Raw genomic sequence first — 14,758 nt, forward strand, 5'->3', positions numbered from 1 at the left:
AAGACAGAAAATGAACAGAGAAACAAATATACCTATATACAATATGGTACCAGAGTGATAAATGCTGTAAAGAAACACAGAGTAAGGGGATAGAGAGGGATAGAAGATGCTATTTTGATAGGGACGTCAAGGAGACCCTCTCTGAGGAGGTGATATTGAAGCAAAGATCTGAAGGAAGGGGTTGAGCCAATGACACACCTATCTGAAAAAAAGAGTGTCCTAGGAAAAAGAGTGGCCTAGCAAGTGCAAAGGCCCTGGGGTGGTAACATGCTTGGGGGGTGCTTTGTCCATCTCCTTTGAGCACAGAGCTGTCCAACCCCATGCTGTTGTGCCTTGCTCAAGCTGCTTCCTCTCCTACTGCAGCCCCCTCCTCCTCTACCCCACCCTCTTGCCCAGCCCCCACTGTTCTAGCAAACTCCTGCCTCTATGCCCAAATTCAAATCTTACTTCTTACTTCTTACAGTTTGCCCTATCTCCTTTACCTATTTTCTCACAATGTTCATATTTCTGTTACAATAATCATCACATGGTACTATGATTTTTTAAATCTATTTTGTTCCAGTTACCAGTGATCTTGTTATAAGCAGATTGTCCTATCCGTCTTTTTTTTTTTTTTAAAGATTTTTTATTTATTCATTTGTCAGAGAGAGAGAGAGAGAGAGCGAGAGAGCACAGCAGAGGGAGAAGTAGGCTCCCTGCTGAGCATGGAGCCCGATGCGGGACTCGATCCCAGGACCCTGGGATCATGACCTGAGCCGAAGGCAGACGCTTAACCGACTAAGCCACCCAGGTGTCCCTGTCCTATCCGTCTTTATATTCTTGGTGACTAGCAAGTGCCGGGCCCAAAAAATGTTGATCTATTTATGTGAAATGTCCAGGACAGGCAAACCCATAAAGACAGGAAGCAGATTCCTGGTTGCCAGGGGCTGGGGGGGGGGGGGGGGGGGAGAGCCAGAGAGTGACTGCTAAATGGGTACAAGGTTTCCTTTTAGGGTGTTGGAAATGTTCTGGAACTAGATAGTGGTGATGGTTGCACAACACTGTGAATGTACTAAATACCACTGAATTGTACACTTTGGTTAAAATGGGGTGCCTGGGTGGCTCAGTCAGTTAAGCATCTGACTCTTGATCTCAACTCAGGTCTCAATCGCAGGGGAATAAAATGGTTAAAATGGTGATTTTTGTTGTTGTTGTTGTTATGTGAATTTTCCCACACATACCCCTAAAAAATGTTGGTTGAATTGGGTGGAGTTGAGAGCCCCTTTATTACAGGCAATCTGGCGTGTGGGCTTTGCATTCTGAATAAAATGTAAGAAGTTGAAGCATCCAGTTGTGACATCTGAAGAACCAGAAAATAAGTCCCGAATGAACACACGATAATTAGGTGTTTACATTTAAACATTAAAATAATAAACAATAAAGCGAGAGGACTTGGGATCACGAAAGTGTTTTCCTTTTGAAGGGAAATAACAGGCAGGCATGTGAAACAGCGGAAAATCGAGCGGCCAGGGAAAAGTGACCTGGAGCACTGAGTGAGAAGTCACCCACAGTGCACTCACAGCTACAACGGAAGGGGTTAGGGTGACATCTGTTGGAAGTGTGGTTTGAACGTTGGCGCGCTAACCCTGTGGAACTAGAGTTTTAAAATTGGGCTCAAAAATCTAGAACTTCAATTTCCTTAACTTATACCTAAATTAATCACATAGAGGAGTATTTTATTTTTTTTTAAAGTTTATTTTTTTAAAAGAAATCTCTACACCACACGTGGGGCTTGAACTCACCATCCCGAGATCAAGAGTCAGCAATTTCTTCCGACTGAGCCAGTCAGGCGCCCCAAGGATTATTTTGGAAAGCACCTAGGTATTATCCTCTTGAGGGAAAAAAAATAGCTTCCTTTGTATAACATTTTCTATTTTCCCAATGATTTATATAATTTCATTTTTTTAAAAGATTTTATTTATTTATTTGACAGAGAGGATGACAGTGAGAGAGGAAACACAAGCAGGGGGAGTGGGAGTGGGAGAAGCAGGGTTCCTGCTGAGCAGGGAGCCCGATGCGGGGCTCGATCCCAGGACCCTGGGATCATGACCTGAGCCGAAGGCAGGCGCTTAGCGACTGAGCCATCCAGGCGCCCCTAACTTCATTTTCACAACCACCTTGTAAGAGTGGTACTTTGAACTTTATTTTGCAAAAGAGAAAACTGTTCTTACAGAAGTAACCTGAGGGCTGCCTTTTTGTGGGAATCCTGGCTGTTTGAGGAGGTGATTGACTTTGAAGAAAAATAAAGTAGGTGGTATCACTAAATAAACATTTAAACCTTATATGATGCATATCTAATTCAAATGACTTGGAGAATTACACTTCTTTTAAAGATTTTATTTATTTATTTGAGAGAGAAAACGGTGAGGGGGAGAGGCAGAAGGGGAGGGAGAAGCAGGCTCCCTGCATGAATCACTAATTTTTAATGTCTTTTCCCAAACAAAATGAACTTCTTAGATGTAATGTATGTGACATTCATTAATTTTTTTTTCAACAAACACTTAATGAACCCTCAGAGTGCCAGGCAATGTGCTGGGTATTACAGGGGATATGATTATGGCCTATATTCCTCATGCACTCTAGAGGGATTTTGGAGAGGTGACTTGCCCTAGTTCATGCTTTTAGTATGGTGGGATTGGAACACAGGGTTAAAACACAGGATTGACTGATTCCAGAGTCTGAGTATAACCATTGGGCTCCTCTATCTCTAGGAGGGATGTTGAGACCTTAGGGGTGGATTTTTGGTATATTCTGGTTGGTAGCTTCCACATCCCCTTGGGTAAAGGTATAGGGAGTCAAATAAGGGGGAAAAGACATGTAGTCAAAACCAAACCAAAACAAAAAGCCTTATAGTTCAAGACAGTATGTATTTTGAGAGAGATAAGTCAAGTGCTTGGCAAAAAGGAAGATGCTCTGGTTTGGCAGACAGGGAGGCTTCACAGGGCAGGGGGCACACTTGTTGGCCCTTGTGAGGTGAGAATTCAGACCACTTTTTTGCAGAGGGGGTGGGAATCTTAGGAACTGGCAGGCACAAAGGTACAGAGGTGAGACAGCATGAGACGTGTGTGGGGAACTTCACGTCACCCTGTTTGTCTCCTGAGTGTGTGTATTAAGCAGGAAGTTATCAGCTTCAAGCAACAGAATACTGATCTACAAGTGGCTGAAACAATTAGGTCAGTTTTTCTCTTACTGAACCAGAAGTCTGCAGATGGATGGTTTTAGGGATGATCCAGCAGCTGAACAATGTCATCGAGGCCTAGGAGTTCCCCTTCTTTCTGTTCTTCATGCTCTTGGAAGCATTGCCCGTCCTGCAGCAGGAGACTGCTCCTCTCAGCCCATCAGAGCCTCAGGAAGAAAGGGGAGGGGGCCGCTTCTCTGCCCACTCTTTATCACGATATAAAATCTTTCCCTGATATGCCCCCAAACTGAATCACACCCACTCTTAATCTTAATCCTTAGCAAAGGACATGGGATTACCATAACAGGTTCACCTTCCCTGAAGACACAGCCACTCACCTTCAATCAGGGACCTATCAGGAGAGGAGCCCTGGGGGTTGGGGTGCTACCGCAGGTGCCTGGCGGGGAGAGAGGGCTAGAAGAGGTAGGTGAGGCCCCACCTCAGGGCGGGAATTGGGAGATTTGGTCAGGCCTGGGGCTGTTGGCCAGGACAGGTAGGATGTGTATGAAGGACAGGGAAGGGGTTAGGTTGATAGGCAGCTGGGAAATTGATGGGGGGGGGAGGGAGTATTGCAAGAGCCCGGGTGAGAGATACGAGACCCTCATTAGGGTAGCCACAGCAAGGGAGAGTTAAAAAAAGACATTTTGCAGTAAAGGTTGATAGAACTTCTTGTGTTTTTATTTTTTTATTTTTATTTTTATTATTTTTTAAGATTTTATTTATTTATTTGACAGAGAGAGACACAGCGAGAGAGGGAACACAAGCAGGAGGAGTGGGAGAGGGAGAAGCAGGCCTCCCGCCGAGCAGGGAGCCTGATGCGGGGCTCGATCCCAGGACCCCGGGATCATGACCTGAGCCGAAGGCAGACGCTTAACGACTGAGCCACCCAGGTGCCCCTAACTTCTTGTGTTTTTAAGAATGTATGCATTACCATGCAGTAGTGAGTCATGAAATTAATATTGACTTAGTGGTTCCAACTAACCCAGCTTTCAAAAAAAAGAAAATCTCTTAACTCCTCAAAATCCTTTATGTCTTTAGTCTCTTTAACTTGACTTTGTCCTGTTTCCTTTTAAATCTTTCTAAACATTGCCTCTTCGTCCTTTTGAGAATCTGAATTCTCTACTCAACCCCAGTATGGGTGCTCCCAATCTTCTTGGTGTGGTTTTCTCACACTACCCTCTCCCTGGCTCATCCCATGCACTCTCATGGGATACAACGCCATCTCTCTACGCTGACAGCCTCCAAATCTATACCCCAGCTCAGTCCTCCCTTGGCTTCAGACTTACATATCTAACATCTCCACCTGATGTCCTGCAGGTTTAAAAATGGATCAGTGGGGTTTTTTTTTTAATGAAATAAAATAGAAAATATCAAGATGCCTTATATGTAATAATGCAAGTATTTTTTAATGAAGCTTTTGTTTCACATCATACATCTATGCGTCCTGTGTCATGGCCAAAAAAGTTTTAAAAACATAGAAACCAGGGGCGCCAGGGTGGCTCAGTCGGTTAAGCATCTGCCTTCAGCTCAGGTCATGATCCCAGGACCCTGGGATAGAGCCCCACGTGGGGCTCCCTGCTCAGCTGCTTCTCCCTCTCCCTCTGCCCCTCCCCCTGCTCTTTCTCTCTCTTTCTCAAATGAATAGATAAAATCTTAAAAACACACACACACACACAGAAACCAGGTAACAGGCTAGACAAAATGATGAAAGGAGTGGGAGGAGCCAGGGATTTCTGCAATACAGACAGGGAAGTGAGAAGGACCTGGTGTTTGGGGAAAGTTACAACTTTCATTTTGAACAGAGTCTGGTTTACAGTAAATCATGCACCTACCGTAGCTGCCTCTTTGCCTACCATTTCCAGCTTCAGATCAAAGGGTATTGAATGAATGCTCTGAGAAATGCGGGAGTTTCCCCTGAAGGTCATTAGTTATTAGCTATCAGGAAGAGAGAATGCTTTCAAGGGGGAACTAACATTTACTGAACCCTTAGTATGTGCCTGGCTCTCGGCATCCAGTTTTTAATGAGAAATCCTCTTAGCAGCTGTGTGAGGCAAGTACATTATCCTCACTTCACAAATGAGGAAGCTGAGGTTCAGAGAGGATGAGACTGTCTAAGGTTGTGCAGTTAGTGACTGATTTGTTGCATCTGGTGCCAGGGAACGTCATCATCTCTGAAAGCGTCAATCACCAGGGCTCTTTATGGCTCCGTGTCTTAGTTTTCTAGGGTTCCTGTAACAAATTACTCTGAACTGGGCAGCTTAAAACAATAGAAATTTATTCTTCCACAGTTCTGGAGGCTAGAAGCATGAAATCACGATGTAAGCAGGGTTGGTTCCTTCTGAAGGTGAATCTGTTCCATGCCTCCCTCCTAGATTGTGATGACCCCCTGGTGATCCTCGCCTTCCTTGGCTGGTAGATGCATCACTCCCACCTCTGCCTCCATTCTCACATGGCATTCGTATGGTCCTCTTCTTTTTTTTTTTTTTTTAAAGATTTTATGTATTTATTCATGAGAGACAGAGAGAAACAGAGGGAGAAGCAGGCTCCCACGGAGCAGGAAGCCCCATGCGGGACTCGATCCCAGGACCCTGGGATCATGACCTGAGCCGAAGGCAGACGCTTAACCATCTGAGCCACCCAGGCGCCCCGTATGGTCCTCTTCTTTTAAGGGCACCAGTCATATTGAATTAGTCACCTGCCCCTACTCCAGGATGACGTCATTTTAACTAATTACCTCCACAATAACCCTATATCCGAATAAGATCACATTCTGAGGAACTGAGGGCTAGGACTTCAACATCTTTTTTTTTTTTTTAAAGATTTTATTTATTTATTTGACACAGAGAGAAAGAGCACAAGCAGGGGGGTAGGGACAAGTAGACTCCCCACGGAGCGAGGAGCCTGATTGCTGGGCTGGATCCCAGGACCCTGGGATCATGACCTGAGCCGAAGACAGACGCTTAACCAACTGAGCATGCCAGGTGCCCCATCCCATGAGTAATTTTTTTTTTTAAGATTTTATTTATTTATCTGAGAGAGAATGAGAGAGAGAACACGAGAGGAGAGAGGGTCAGAGGCAGAAGCAGACTCCCCGCTAAGCGGGGAGCCTGATGCGGGACTCGATCCCGGGACTCCAGGATCATGACCTGAGCCGAAGGCAGTCGCTTAACCAACTGAGCCACCCAGGCGCCCCCCATGAGTAATTCTTATGAACACTTAGGAGTCCATACATCTCCACTGCCTCCTGGACAATATCTACAAGACACTGCCACCTCATAAAAACACAAGCCCACCACCTTTCCCTTCAAAAGCCACCTCCCTCCTGACTTCCTTATTTTTCCACAAAACTAGCTAAAATCTCCCCACCTTCCAGAAAGAATCCTTTCCACTCTCCTTACATCTTCCAGGTTCAATTCCTTATGGTTGCCTGTCCCTTGGGAAGATACACTAGTTTCCTGACTCTCTTTGCTTCCCTGGCTCTTCACCTCCAATCCAGCCTCACACTTTTATATATGGCCAATTTTCTAGTAACAAACCTCTGGTCTGACCCTATTCAACTAACCTCATTATGCATTCGAGGCCCAACCAAATGTGCCAGCCTCATTTCCCGCCCCCCCGACCCCTATCCCTTCCAAATGGAATGCTGCTCCGACTTTCCAGGCTCAGTGGCAAAGCCACCTCCTCCTACTTCGCCCTTTCCTGAACCCCTGCCTCTCCCGGTTACCCCATTCTGCCTAGTGAGAGGGTGATTTGTGTACCCGTCTACGCTCCCCACCAGACTCCGCTCCTTGCCCCCCAGCTAGGGCCACAACAGGAACTTATCAGTCCATGGAAACCCAGGGAGGCTCCCTGAAGGAGGGAACTTGCCAACTACAGACCCAGGGGCTCGGGATCGGGGGACACCACCCAGGCGGAAGTCCGCCCGGAGGCCCGCAGAGCAGGAGTGGCTCAAGCGAGGCTCAGCGGGACACACCTCCGGCCGGCCCCGGAACGCCACTCGGCCGGAACCTTTCCGCCGCCAGGCGGGGCATTTTGAGGCGAAGCACGTCCGGGCCGGAAGTGGAGGAAGATTGGATTGTGGGAACCAAGTGCTTTGCCTGGGACGATGAGCGCCTGTAGTCTCCTCGTGGCGGGAGGTAGGGTACCTGGAATACTGGGTTAATTTCCCGCCTGTCCTTAGCCTCTGGTCCTGGAGTACTTTCTCCCGCAGGTCCCATGTCCAGCTGTCCCTCTTGGAGTCCCAGCTGAGCTGACGGGGCGCCTCGGAGCGAGTGTGCTTCCCGGGCGAGGGGTCCGCGAGCGGCCCCTTCCCCGACTGTGTGGCGGGCGGAGGGTTGAGATGCTAACAGCCGTTTGCTCACCTCTGGCTGTGGTATTTTCCTGTGGCTGCAGTGTCCGAGTGACTTCCCATTGGTTTTGCAGAATTGTTTTTTATGTGGTGTTTTGTTTTTCTGCTTGCGGAAACAGTCAGTAGAAATCTGGGAAAGTGTACCGGTGAAAATAAAAACCGCCCCTTACATCTACCATTCAGCCAAAACGTGCCTTATAAACGTATACAATTTAATTTTATTTAGTTCCACCGCATAAGACACGGCGAGAGAGGGAACGCAAGCAGGGGCAGAGGGAGAAGCAGGCTCCCAGCTGAGCAGGGAGCCCCATGCGGGGCTCGATCCCAGGACCCCTCATGAGCCGAAGGCAACGTCTTAACCATCTGAGCCACCCCGGCGCCCCTAGTGAAAATATTCTTAACAAGAGATATTAATTACAGAAAGATCCCTCTAAAGTTAAAAATGTGAAAAACGTTAAGCAGTGGAAATCATTGTTTTAAATACATGCTTTCTTAAGGGCATAAAATAAGATTTCTAGGTAGTAAAACTTAGGACTTATCCACAAAAAATAGAAGACATCTCTTGTGAGTATGGTATACTAGTTCTAAGATTATGGGAAAGTCTCTGTCCTTTTGCGAAGGCTCCTGTCAAGCCACAACTAATACTAAAAAGAAGTAGGACATTCCAGCTTACATTTTGCTAAATTTTCCTTTTAGGAAGGTGGCGATGTTTTCCAGTTCCATTAAGGTCATCCTTGTTCCAGGTGCTACATAATTCCTGCTGTCGGAAAAAATCCACTGCACCTAAGAAGATTATTCCCAATGCTGCTATTTGTGATGAAAATACAAAGGAACCTGGAAACGCACTTGACAAGCTCTTCTCTTCAGAGCAGCAGGCTTCCATCTTGCATGTGTTGAATACGGCATCTAATAAAGAACTTCAAACTTTCAGATTGCTTCGTGGAAGAAAATCTGTCAATATTATAGAGCACAGAGAGAAGTTTGGGCCATTTCAGAATTTGGAGAGTTTAATGAATGTGCCCTTGTTCCAGTATAAAACTACCATTCAAATTTGTAACTCCATTCTTTGTCCAGAGACTGGAGGGAAAAAAAGAAAGTTCCAGGACAACCGGCTCTTGAGAAAGCTCATCAAACCAGAAATAGAAAGAGAGAGACTTAAGGTATACTGTTTTTCTTAATGTCCATTATACTACTCCCTACATATTGAGAACCTACTTTGCAAAGCACTATTTTGGGCAGCAGACAGCTTATAGTTTAGTTGGTATGTGATCAGCACGGAAGAGTGAGATGGAGAGAGAGTTAAGTGGGTAGGGAACCGTGGGCTGTACCTGTGGGGCAAAAGTTGACCAAAACCTGGATCTCAGAGAGGGAGAATGAGGCTCGTTGGAGGAGGCGGGCTTTCTAGGAAGAAACAGCAGTTGTAGAGAAATAGGTCTGTGCGAGGTTTATTTAAGAGGAATTGAGGAGCTATCTGACCGTGTCTTGAGGGGTTATATTGAGGGTAATGAGAAATTAAGATGCAGAGAGGGTTATGGCCAGGGAGTGACTTCAGAACATTATACTGGTCTTTTCAGTAGGATTTAAAGTTATTTTCTGTCCCTCCCCTTTTTCGCCTTTTAAAAAGCATTCTACAAGCAAATCCTTTTCAGTGTTGTCTTAAAAAACAAATATTAGAATTACTCGGCACATTGAACGTTAAACCTTGGAGGAGGAGCTTAGGTCCTGTGTAGCAATATGTGATAAAATATTCTCTTATTGCGTACCAATAGTAAGCACACTTTCTGGACCAGTAGTTCTCAGTTTGGGGAGGATTATGGATACTTTCTGATAACGTGATGAAAGCTAAGGACCCCCTTTTCAGAAAAACAACCAAAAAAAGCGCATTTACATAGAATATTGCATACACTTTCAGAGGACTTGTAGGTTTCATGAAGTCCATTCATGGACTATGGACAGAACTCCTCCTGCAGTTGATCTGGAAAATATTTGAACCAAAATTTTCAGGGTTTGGATTTCCCTTCAAAGTTGTGGCTACAAATACTATTTATACTCTTATAGTGGAGTTGCAATCTTATTTAGAGGGATAGGTTCTAAAGTCATTTTGTATGGGATGAGAAAAATTGTACTGACTTCCAAATACAGTATTATTTTTTTCCTCAAAAAAAAAAAAAAAAAAAATAGTCATTTTGTATGGTGAAAATCATGCAGTAGTCCTTGAAAAAAATCTGTTGCCCGGGAAGTACTGTGTGCAACCTGGCTCAGTAATTCTTACGTACACTAAAGCTTGAGAATCGTTGAGCTCAAGAATCAAAAGAAGGTCTGTATTTGGGGTGCCCGGGTGGCTCAGTCATTAAGCGTCTGCCTTCAGTTCGGGTCATGATCCCAGAATCCTGGGATCGAGCCCCGCATCGGGCTCCCTGCTCAGTGGGAAGCCTGCTTCTCCCTCTCCTACTCCTCCTGCTTGTGTTCCCTCTCTCGCTGTCTCTCCGTCACCCCTGTTGTGTGGTGGCATTTCTTATAACGTATGGCTATGTTCCTTATTTCCCAGTATCTAGTCCCCAGCAACACTGGAATATTTGAATGCCTACCTTGGGCTAGGTAAGGTTCTTTGTCTATAAACCGACTGCTACTGGTTATCTTTTAATAATTATTCCTAGGGGGCGCCTGGGTGGCTCAGTCAGTTGTGTCTGCCTTCGGCTCAGGTCATGATCCCAGGGTCCTGGGATCGGGCCCCACGTCGGGCTCCTTGCTCAGCGGGGAGCCTGCTTCTTCCTCTCCCTCTGCCCCCCATTCATGCTATTTCAAATAAATAAATAAATAATCTTTAAAAAAATAATTATGGGGCGCCTGGGTGGCTCAGTCGTTAAGCGTCTGCCTTCGGCTCAGGTCGTGATCCCAGGGTCCTGGGATCGAGCCCCGCATCAGGCTCCCTGCTCGGTGGGAGGCCTGCTTCTCCCTCTCCCACTCCCCCTGCTTGTGTTCCTGCTCTCCCTCTCTCTCTGTCAAATAAATAAATAAAATCTAAAAAAAATAAATAAAAATAATTCCTGCATTTCTTTAACAATTCTCAGTTCATAAAGTGGAAGTGTATTTCTTTGTTTTAAAGATTTATTTATTTTAGAGAGAAAGAGCTCGGGGTAGGGGCAGAAGGAGAGAAAGTCTTAAGCAGACTCCACACTGAGCTCCACAGGGAGCCCAACATGGGGCTTGATTTCATGACCCCGAGATCACGACGTGAGCTAAAACCAGGAGTCAGATGCTCAACCGAGCCACCCAGGCACCCCAGTATATTTCTAGCACATAAACTGATTTGGCATTCTGAGTTAATAGCTTAAATTTTGTATCTGTTAAAATGTTTATACTTGTAATTAAACCAGCCTTTTTGTTGTAGGCAGTTAATAGTATCGTATCCATCGTTTTTGGAACTCGAAGAATTGCCTGGGCTCACATGGATCGTAAATTGGCGGTGCTGGACTGGCAGCAGAATGAGTGTTGCCAGTTGATGAAAGGAACATACTTATCATCTGTCTATTTACAAGAGGTAAAGCAACTGCACCTCCAAATTCCTATCTGCTAGAACTCCTTGTGTTATTTAATCTTCTAGTCCTAAAGGGAATGTAATACAATACTACGGATGGATTTCCTTTGGGTGCTTATTACTCACCCATTCCTTTTTTTTTTTTTTTTTTTTTTAAAGATTTTATTTATTTGAGAGAGAGCATGAGAGGGGTTTGGGTCAGAGGGAGAAGCAGACTCCCCGCTGAGCAGGGAGCCTGATGTGGGACTTGATCCCAGGACTCCAGGATCATGACAGGAGCCGAAGGCAGTCGCCCAACCAACTGAGCCACCCAGGCACCCCTCCTTTTTTTTTAAGATTTTATTTATTTCACAGAACACGAGAGAGAGCACAAGCAGAGAGAGCGGCAGAAGGAGAGGGAGAAGCAGCTCCCCGCTGAGCAGCGAGCCCAATGTGGGGCTTGATCCCAGGCCCCTGGGATCATGACCTGAGCTGAAGGCAGATGCTTAACTGACTGAGCCACCCAGGCGCCCCTACTCACCCATTCCTATCATGTTTTCCGTCACCTATGATTTTTAAAAATTGAATCTTTCTTCATTTAGTTCATGAAATACCTTAATGTATCAAAGGCAGATACTGAGAAAATTGGTGGTAAAGGACATTATTCTAAATGTTAAAAAACTTCATCACTATATTTATAAAGCTTATTTTTCATTTTTTTTAGAAAAGTTTTTATTTATTTATTTATTTGAGAGAGAGAAAGCACAGCAGGGGGGAGAGGCAGAGAGAGAAGCAGGCTCCCTGCTGAGAAGGGAGTCCGATACAGGGCTCGAGCCCAGGACCCTGGGATCAAGACCTGAGCTGAAGGCAGATGCTCAACCATCTGAGCTATCCCAGTGCCCCTTATTTATTTGAGAGAGAGCGAGCGAGCATAGGGGGAGAGGGAGGGAATCCTTAAGCAGACTCCCTGCTGAGCACGGAGCCGGACATGGGGCTTGATTCCAGGACCCTGAGATCATGACCTGAGCTGAAATCAAGTCAGGCGCTTAACCGATTGAGCCACCCCCAGGCACCCCTAAGCTTATTTTTCAAAATGCTTCACTAATTGTCTCATTTGAGTCTTCAAAACCTTGTGAGATGGGTAATGTTACCATCCTGATTACACATACAAAAACTGGTATAATCAAGCATCTGACAGGATTAGTCAGTTGCAGATTGCAGGCTAGATATTCTTCTTCTTTTTTTTTTTTTAAGTAGGCTCCGCAGCCATTGTGGAGCCCAACATAGGGCTTGAACTCAAAACTCTGAGGTCAAGACTTCAGCTGAGATGGAGTCAGGCACTCAACCAACTGAGCTACTCAGGCACCCCTGATTGTAGGCTGGGTATTTTAACCCTTATGCTCTACTCTAGATATTTTTAAAAGGTTAATAAACGTTTTAAGTTGTCTAATCTTAAAGTCAATATAGATTTTAGAGATAATGAAGCCCATTTGCGAGATGAAGAAACTAGTACTTAGAGGGACTAAATGATCTGCCTTAGCTCAGCTTATTCCTGATAGAACCATGAGCAGAACTTGGTTCCTGACTCCTCCATAAAATGCTGATTTTTCAGTTACTTCAAAACTGTCAGTAGCAGTATAAGGTAAGTTATATATTTTAAAAATAAAAATGGGAGAGGGGACCCAAACAACAAAACTTAATGAATTATTTCTGTTCACTTATTTTTTCTTTTTGTTTTTTAAAGATTTCTTCAGTCATTTCAAAGATGCCTAAAGCTGACTTCTATGTTCTGGAAAAAATCGGGCTTTCAATTCAGAACTCATCTCGGTTTCCTGTAGTGTTACATTTTCATATCATGGAAGCCATGCTGTATGCCTTATTAAACAAAACCTTTGCCCAGGATGGCCAGCATCAGGTGCTGAGCATGAATCGAAATGGAGTGGGGAAGCACTTTGAACTGATGATTGGGGACACGCGGACTAGTGGAAAAGAGCTGGTGAAGCAGTTCCTCTCAGAGTCTGTTCTGAAGGAAGAGCCTCGGGTCGTCTTCCCCACAGAGAAGATCGTCCATTACAGACAGATGTTTTCATCTACTGAACAACAGAGAGCAGAAGAGTTATATGATTCATTATTACAAGCTGTTGCCTTCTATGAATTAGCAGTTTTTGACACTGAACCTTAAAACGCTTAGGTTAATATAAAGAGCTCTAAGGTTATATTAATTTATATTTATTAGCCTTAAAGCTGTAAAGCCAACTGTTTTTAACATCCATGTTTATGGAGAAGAAAACATGTTTGTATTTAAAGTCAGACCTTCGGCTGTTGAATCGTTCACACAATAATAAGCGAAATCAATAAATATCTTAGGAGATTCTGTGCCTTTTGGGTTTAAGTGTTAAACAGTAAGATGCCTCTAAACAGCCAAAACAAGAAACAAAGTTATCTCCCCTGAAAAGCAAATTCCATCCTATACTAATGATTTGCACCCTTTTATTGTTAATAGAGAGTAATGATTTTTCTGGGTGGTGCTCATCATGGGAATAACGCTAAATATAATTGAAAACACAACTTATGAAACCCTCTTAATTCTCTAAGTAGCATGTGGTTTGATGTATTGCTCCCAAAAGGGAATCGATTGTCATCAACTTAGTCTATCAGCCCAGAACAAAGAAGCTTTTGTCTAATACATTTTTTTTTTTTTTCACTTTGAAATATTTTACTTGGACAGACCATCTTTTTCAAAAAGATTTATTTGAGAGAGAGAGAGAGAATAAGTATGCGGGGGGAGGGGCAGAGGAAGAGGGGAGAGTCCCAAGCAGACTTCACCATGGGTACAGAGCCCGATGCAGGGCTTCACCCCAGGACCCTGAGATCATGACCTGAGCGGAAACCAAGAGTCAGGCCCTTACCCGACTACACCACCCAGATGCCCCTAGACAGACCATCTTTTGAGAAAAGTAGCACATAATTTTTTTACCACATCTCACATTTTCCAGTATTACATTTGCTTTAGTTCAGGCCCTCACCATATCTTACCAGTCCTGAACCCAAAACTCTTTGATGTCAAAGCATTACGTCTTTCCTTTAATCTACAGAGTGAAATATGCTTGTTGGAAAAACATTCAAATATGTAAAATGAGTAGAAGTCCTCTCTTCCAGAACCTCCCAACTCCCTAGGGAATCTGGGATACAGTCTAGACTTATTGCCATTCACTTGTAAATCTCTACATTTATATATATGGTTGTACACACACATCTCCACCTTCCATATGTTGTAGGTATCTCAAACTATCCATCTCAAATAATCTTTCCTTCAAATCACCTCCTTTGCCATTGTTCTATACTTTGGTAAATAGCTTCACCAGCCATCCAGTTGTTCATGCCAGATATGTGCATTCTACCTCCCACATATTTCTGGAAATAGCTTTCAGTGAAAATGTGTTCATTTTAGACATTTATAGGGTAAGATGCTAAGTACTGAGAAAGCCATCAGAATTTGCTTACTTTATCTCAAAAGTGAATCTAAACCTTTAGGAATTCATAATTTTTGGGGTGCCCGGGTGGTGCACTCAGTTAAGCATCTGACTCTTGGTTTCAGCTCATGATCTTGTGATCTCAGGGTCATGAGATTGAGCCCCACTTTGGGCTCTGCACTCTGGCTCAGGGTGGAGTCTAG

The 14,758-nt window shown here is 44.4% G+C and overlaps 1 protein-coding gene across 2 annotated transcripts; it reads left to right on the plus strand.

The window, feature by feature from the left end:
• The first annotated feature begins 7,275 nt into the window (after positions 1–7,275).
• TEFM (transcription elongation factor, mitochondrial) lies at positions 7,276–13,758 on the plus strand. 2 transcript variants are annotated; one of them, XM_032428847.1, is made up of 4 exons: positions 7,276–7,353; positions 8,262–8,725; positions 10,957–11,106; positions 12,827–13,758. In XM_032428847.1, exons 1-4 carry the CDS (start codon positions 7,323–7,325, stop codon positions 13,262–13,264), a joined length of 1,083 nt encoding a protein of 360 aa, XP_032284738.1. In that variant the 5' UTR covers positions 7,276–7,322; the 3' UTR covers positions 13,265–13,758. The 2 variants fall into 2 exon arrangements, with proteins under 2 accessions (XP_032284738.1, XP_032284739.1); XM_032428848.1 differs by lacking the exon at positions 10,957–11,106.
• The last annotated feature ends 1,000 nt before the right edge of the window (positions 13,759–14,758 follow it).

The sequence above is a fragment of the Phoca vitulina genome, unplaced genomic scaffold (genome assembly GCF_004348235.1).
Source record: "Phoca vitulina isolate PV1807 unplaced genomic scaffold, GSC_HSeal_1.0 scaffold40, whole genome shotgun sequence".
In the NCBI taxonomy this organism is placed as follows: domain Eukaryota; kingdom Metazoa; phylum Chordata; class Mammalia; order Carnivora; family Phocidae; genus Phoca; species Phoca vitulina.

Coding starts and splice junctions, on each gene's coding strand:
- TEFM (XM_032428847.1), top strand. CDS start 7,323: ATGAGCGCCTGTAGTCTCCTCGTGGCGGGAG. Junction 7,354..8,261: donor TAGTCTCCTCGTGGCGGGAG/GTAGGGTACCTG, acceptor TTTTCCTTTTAG/GAAGGTGGCGATGTTTTCCA. Junction 11,107..12,826: donor CATCTGTCTATTTACAAGAG/GTAAAGCAACTG, acceptor TGTTTTTTAAAG/ATTTCTTCAGTCATTTCAAA.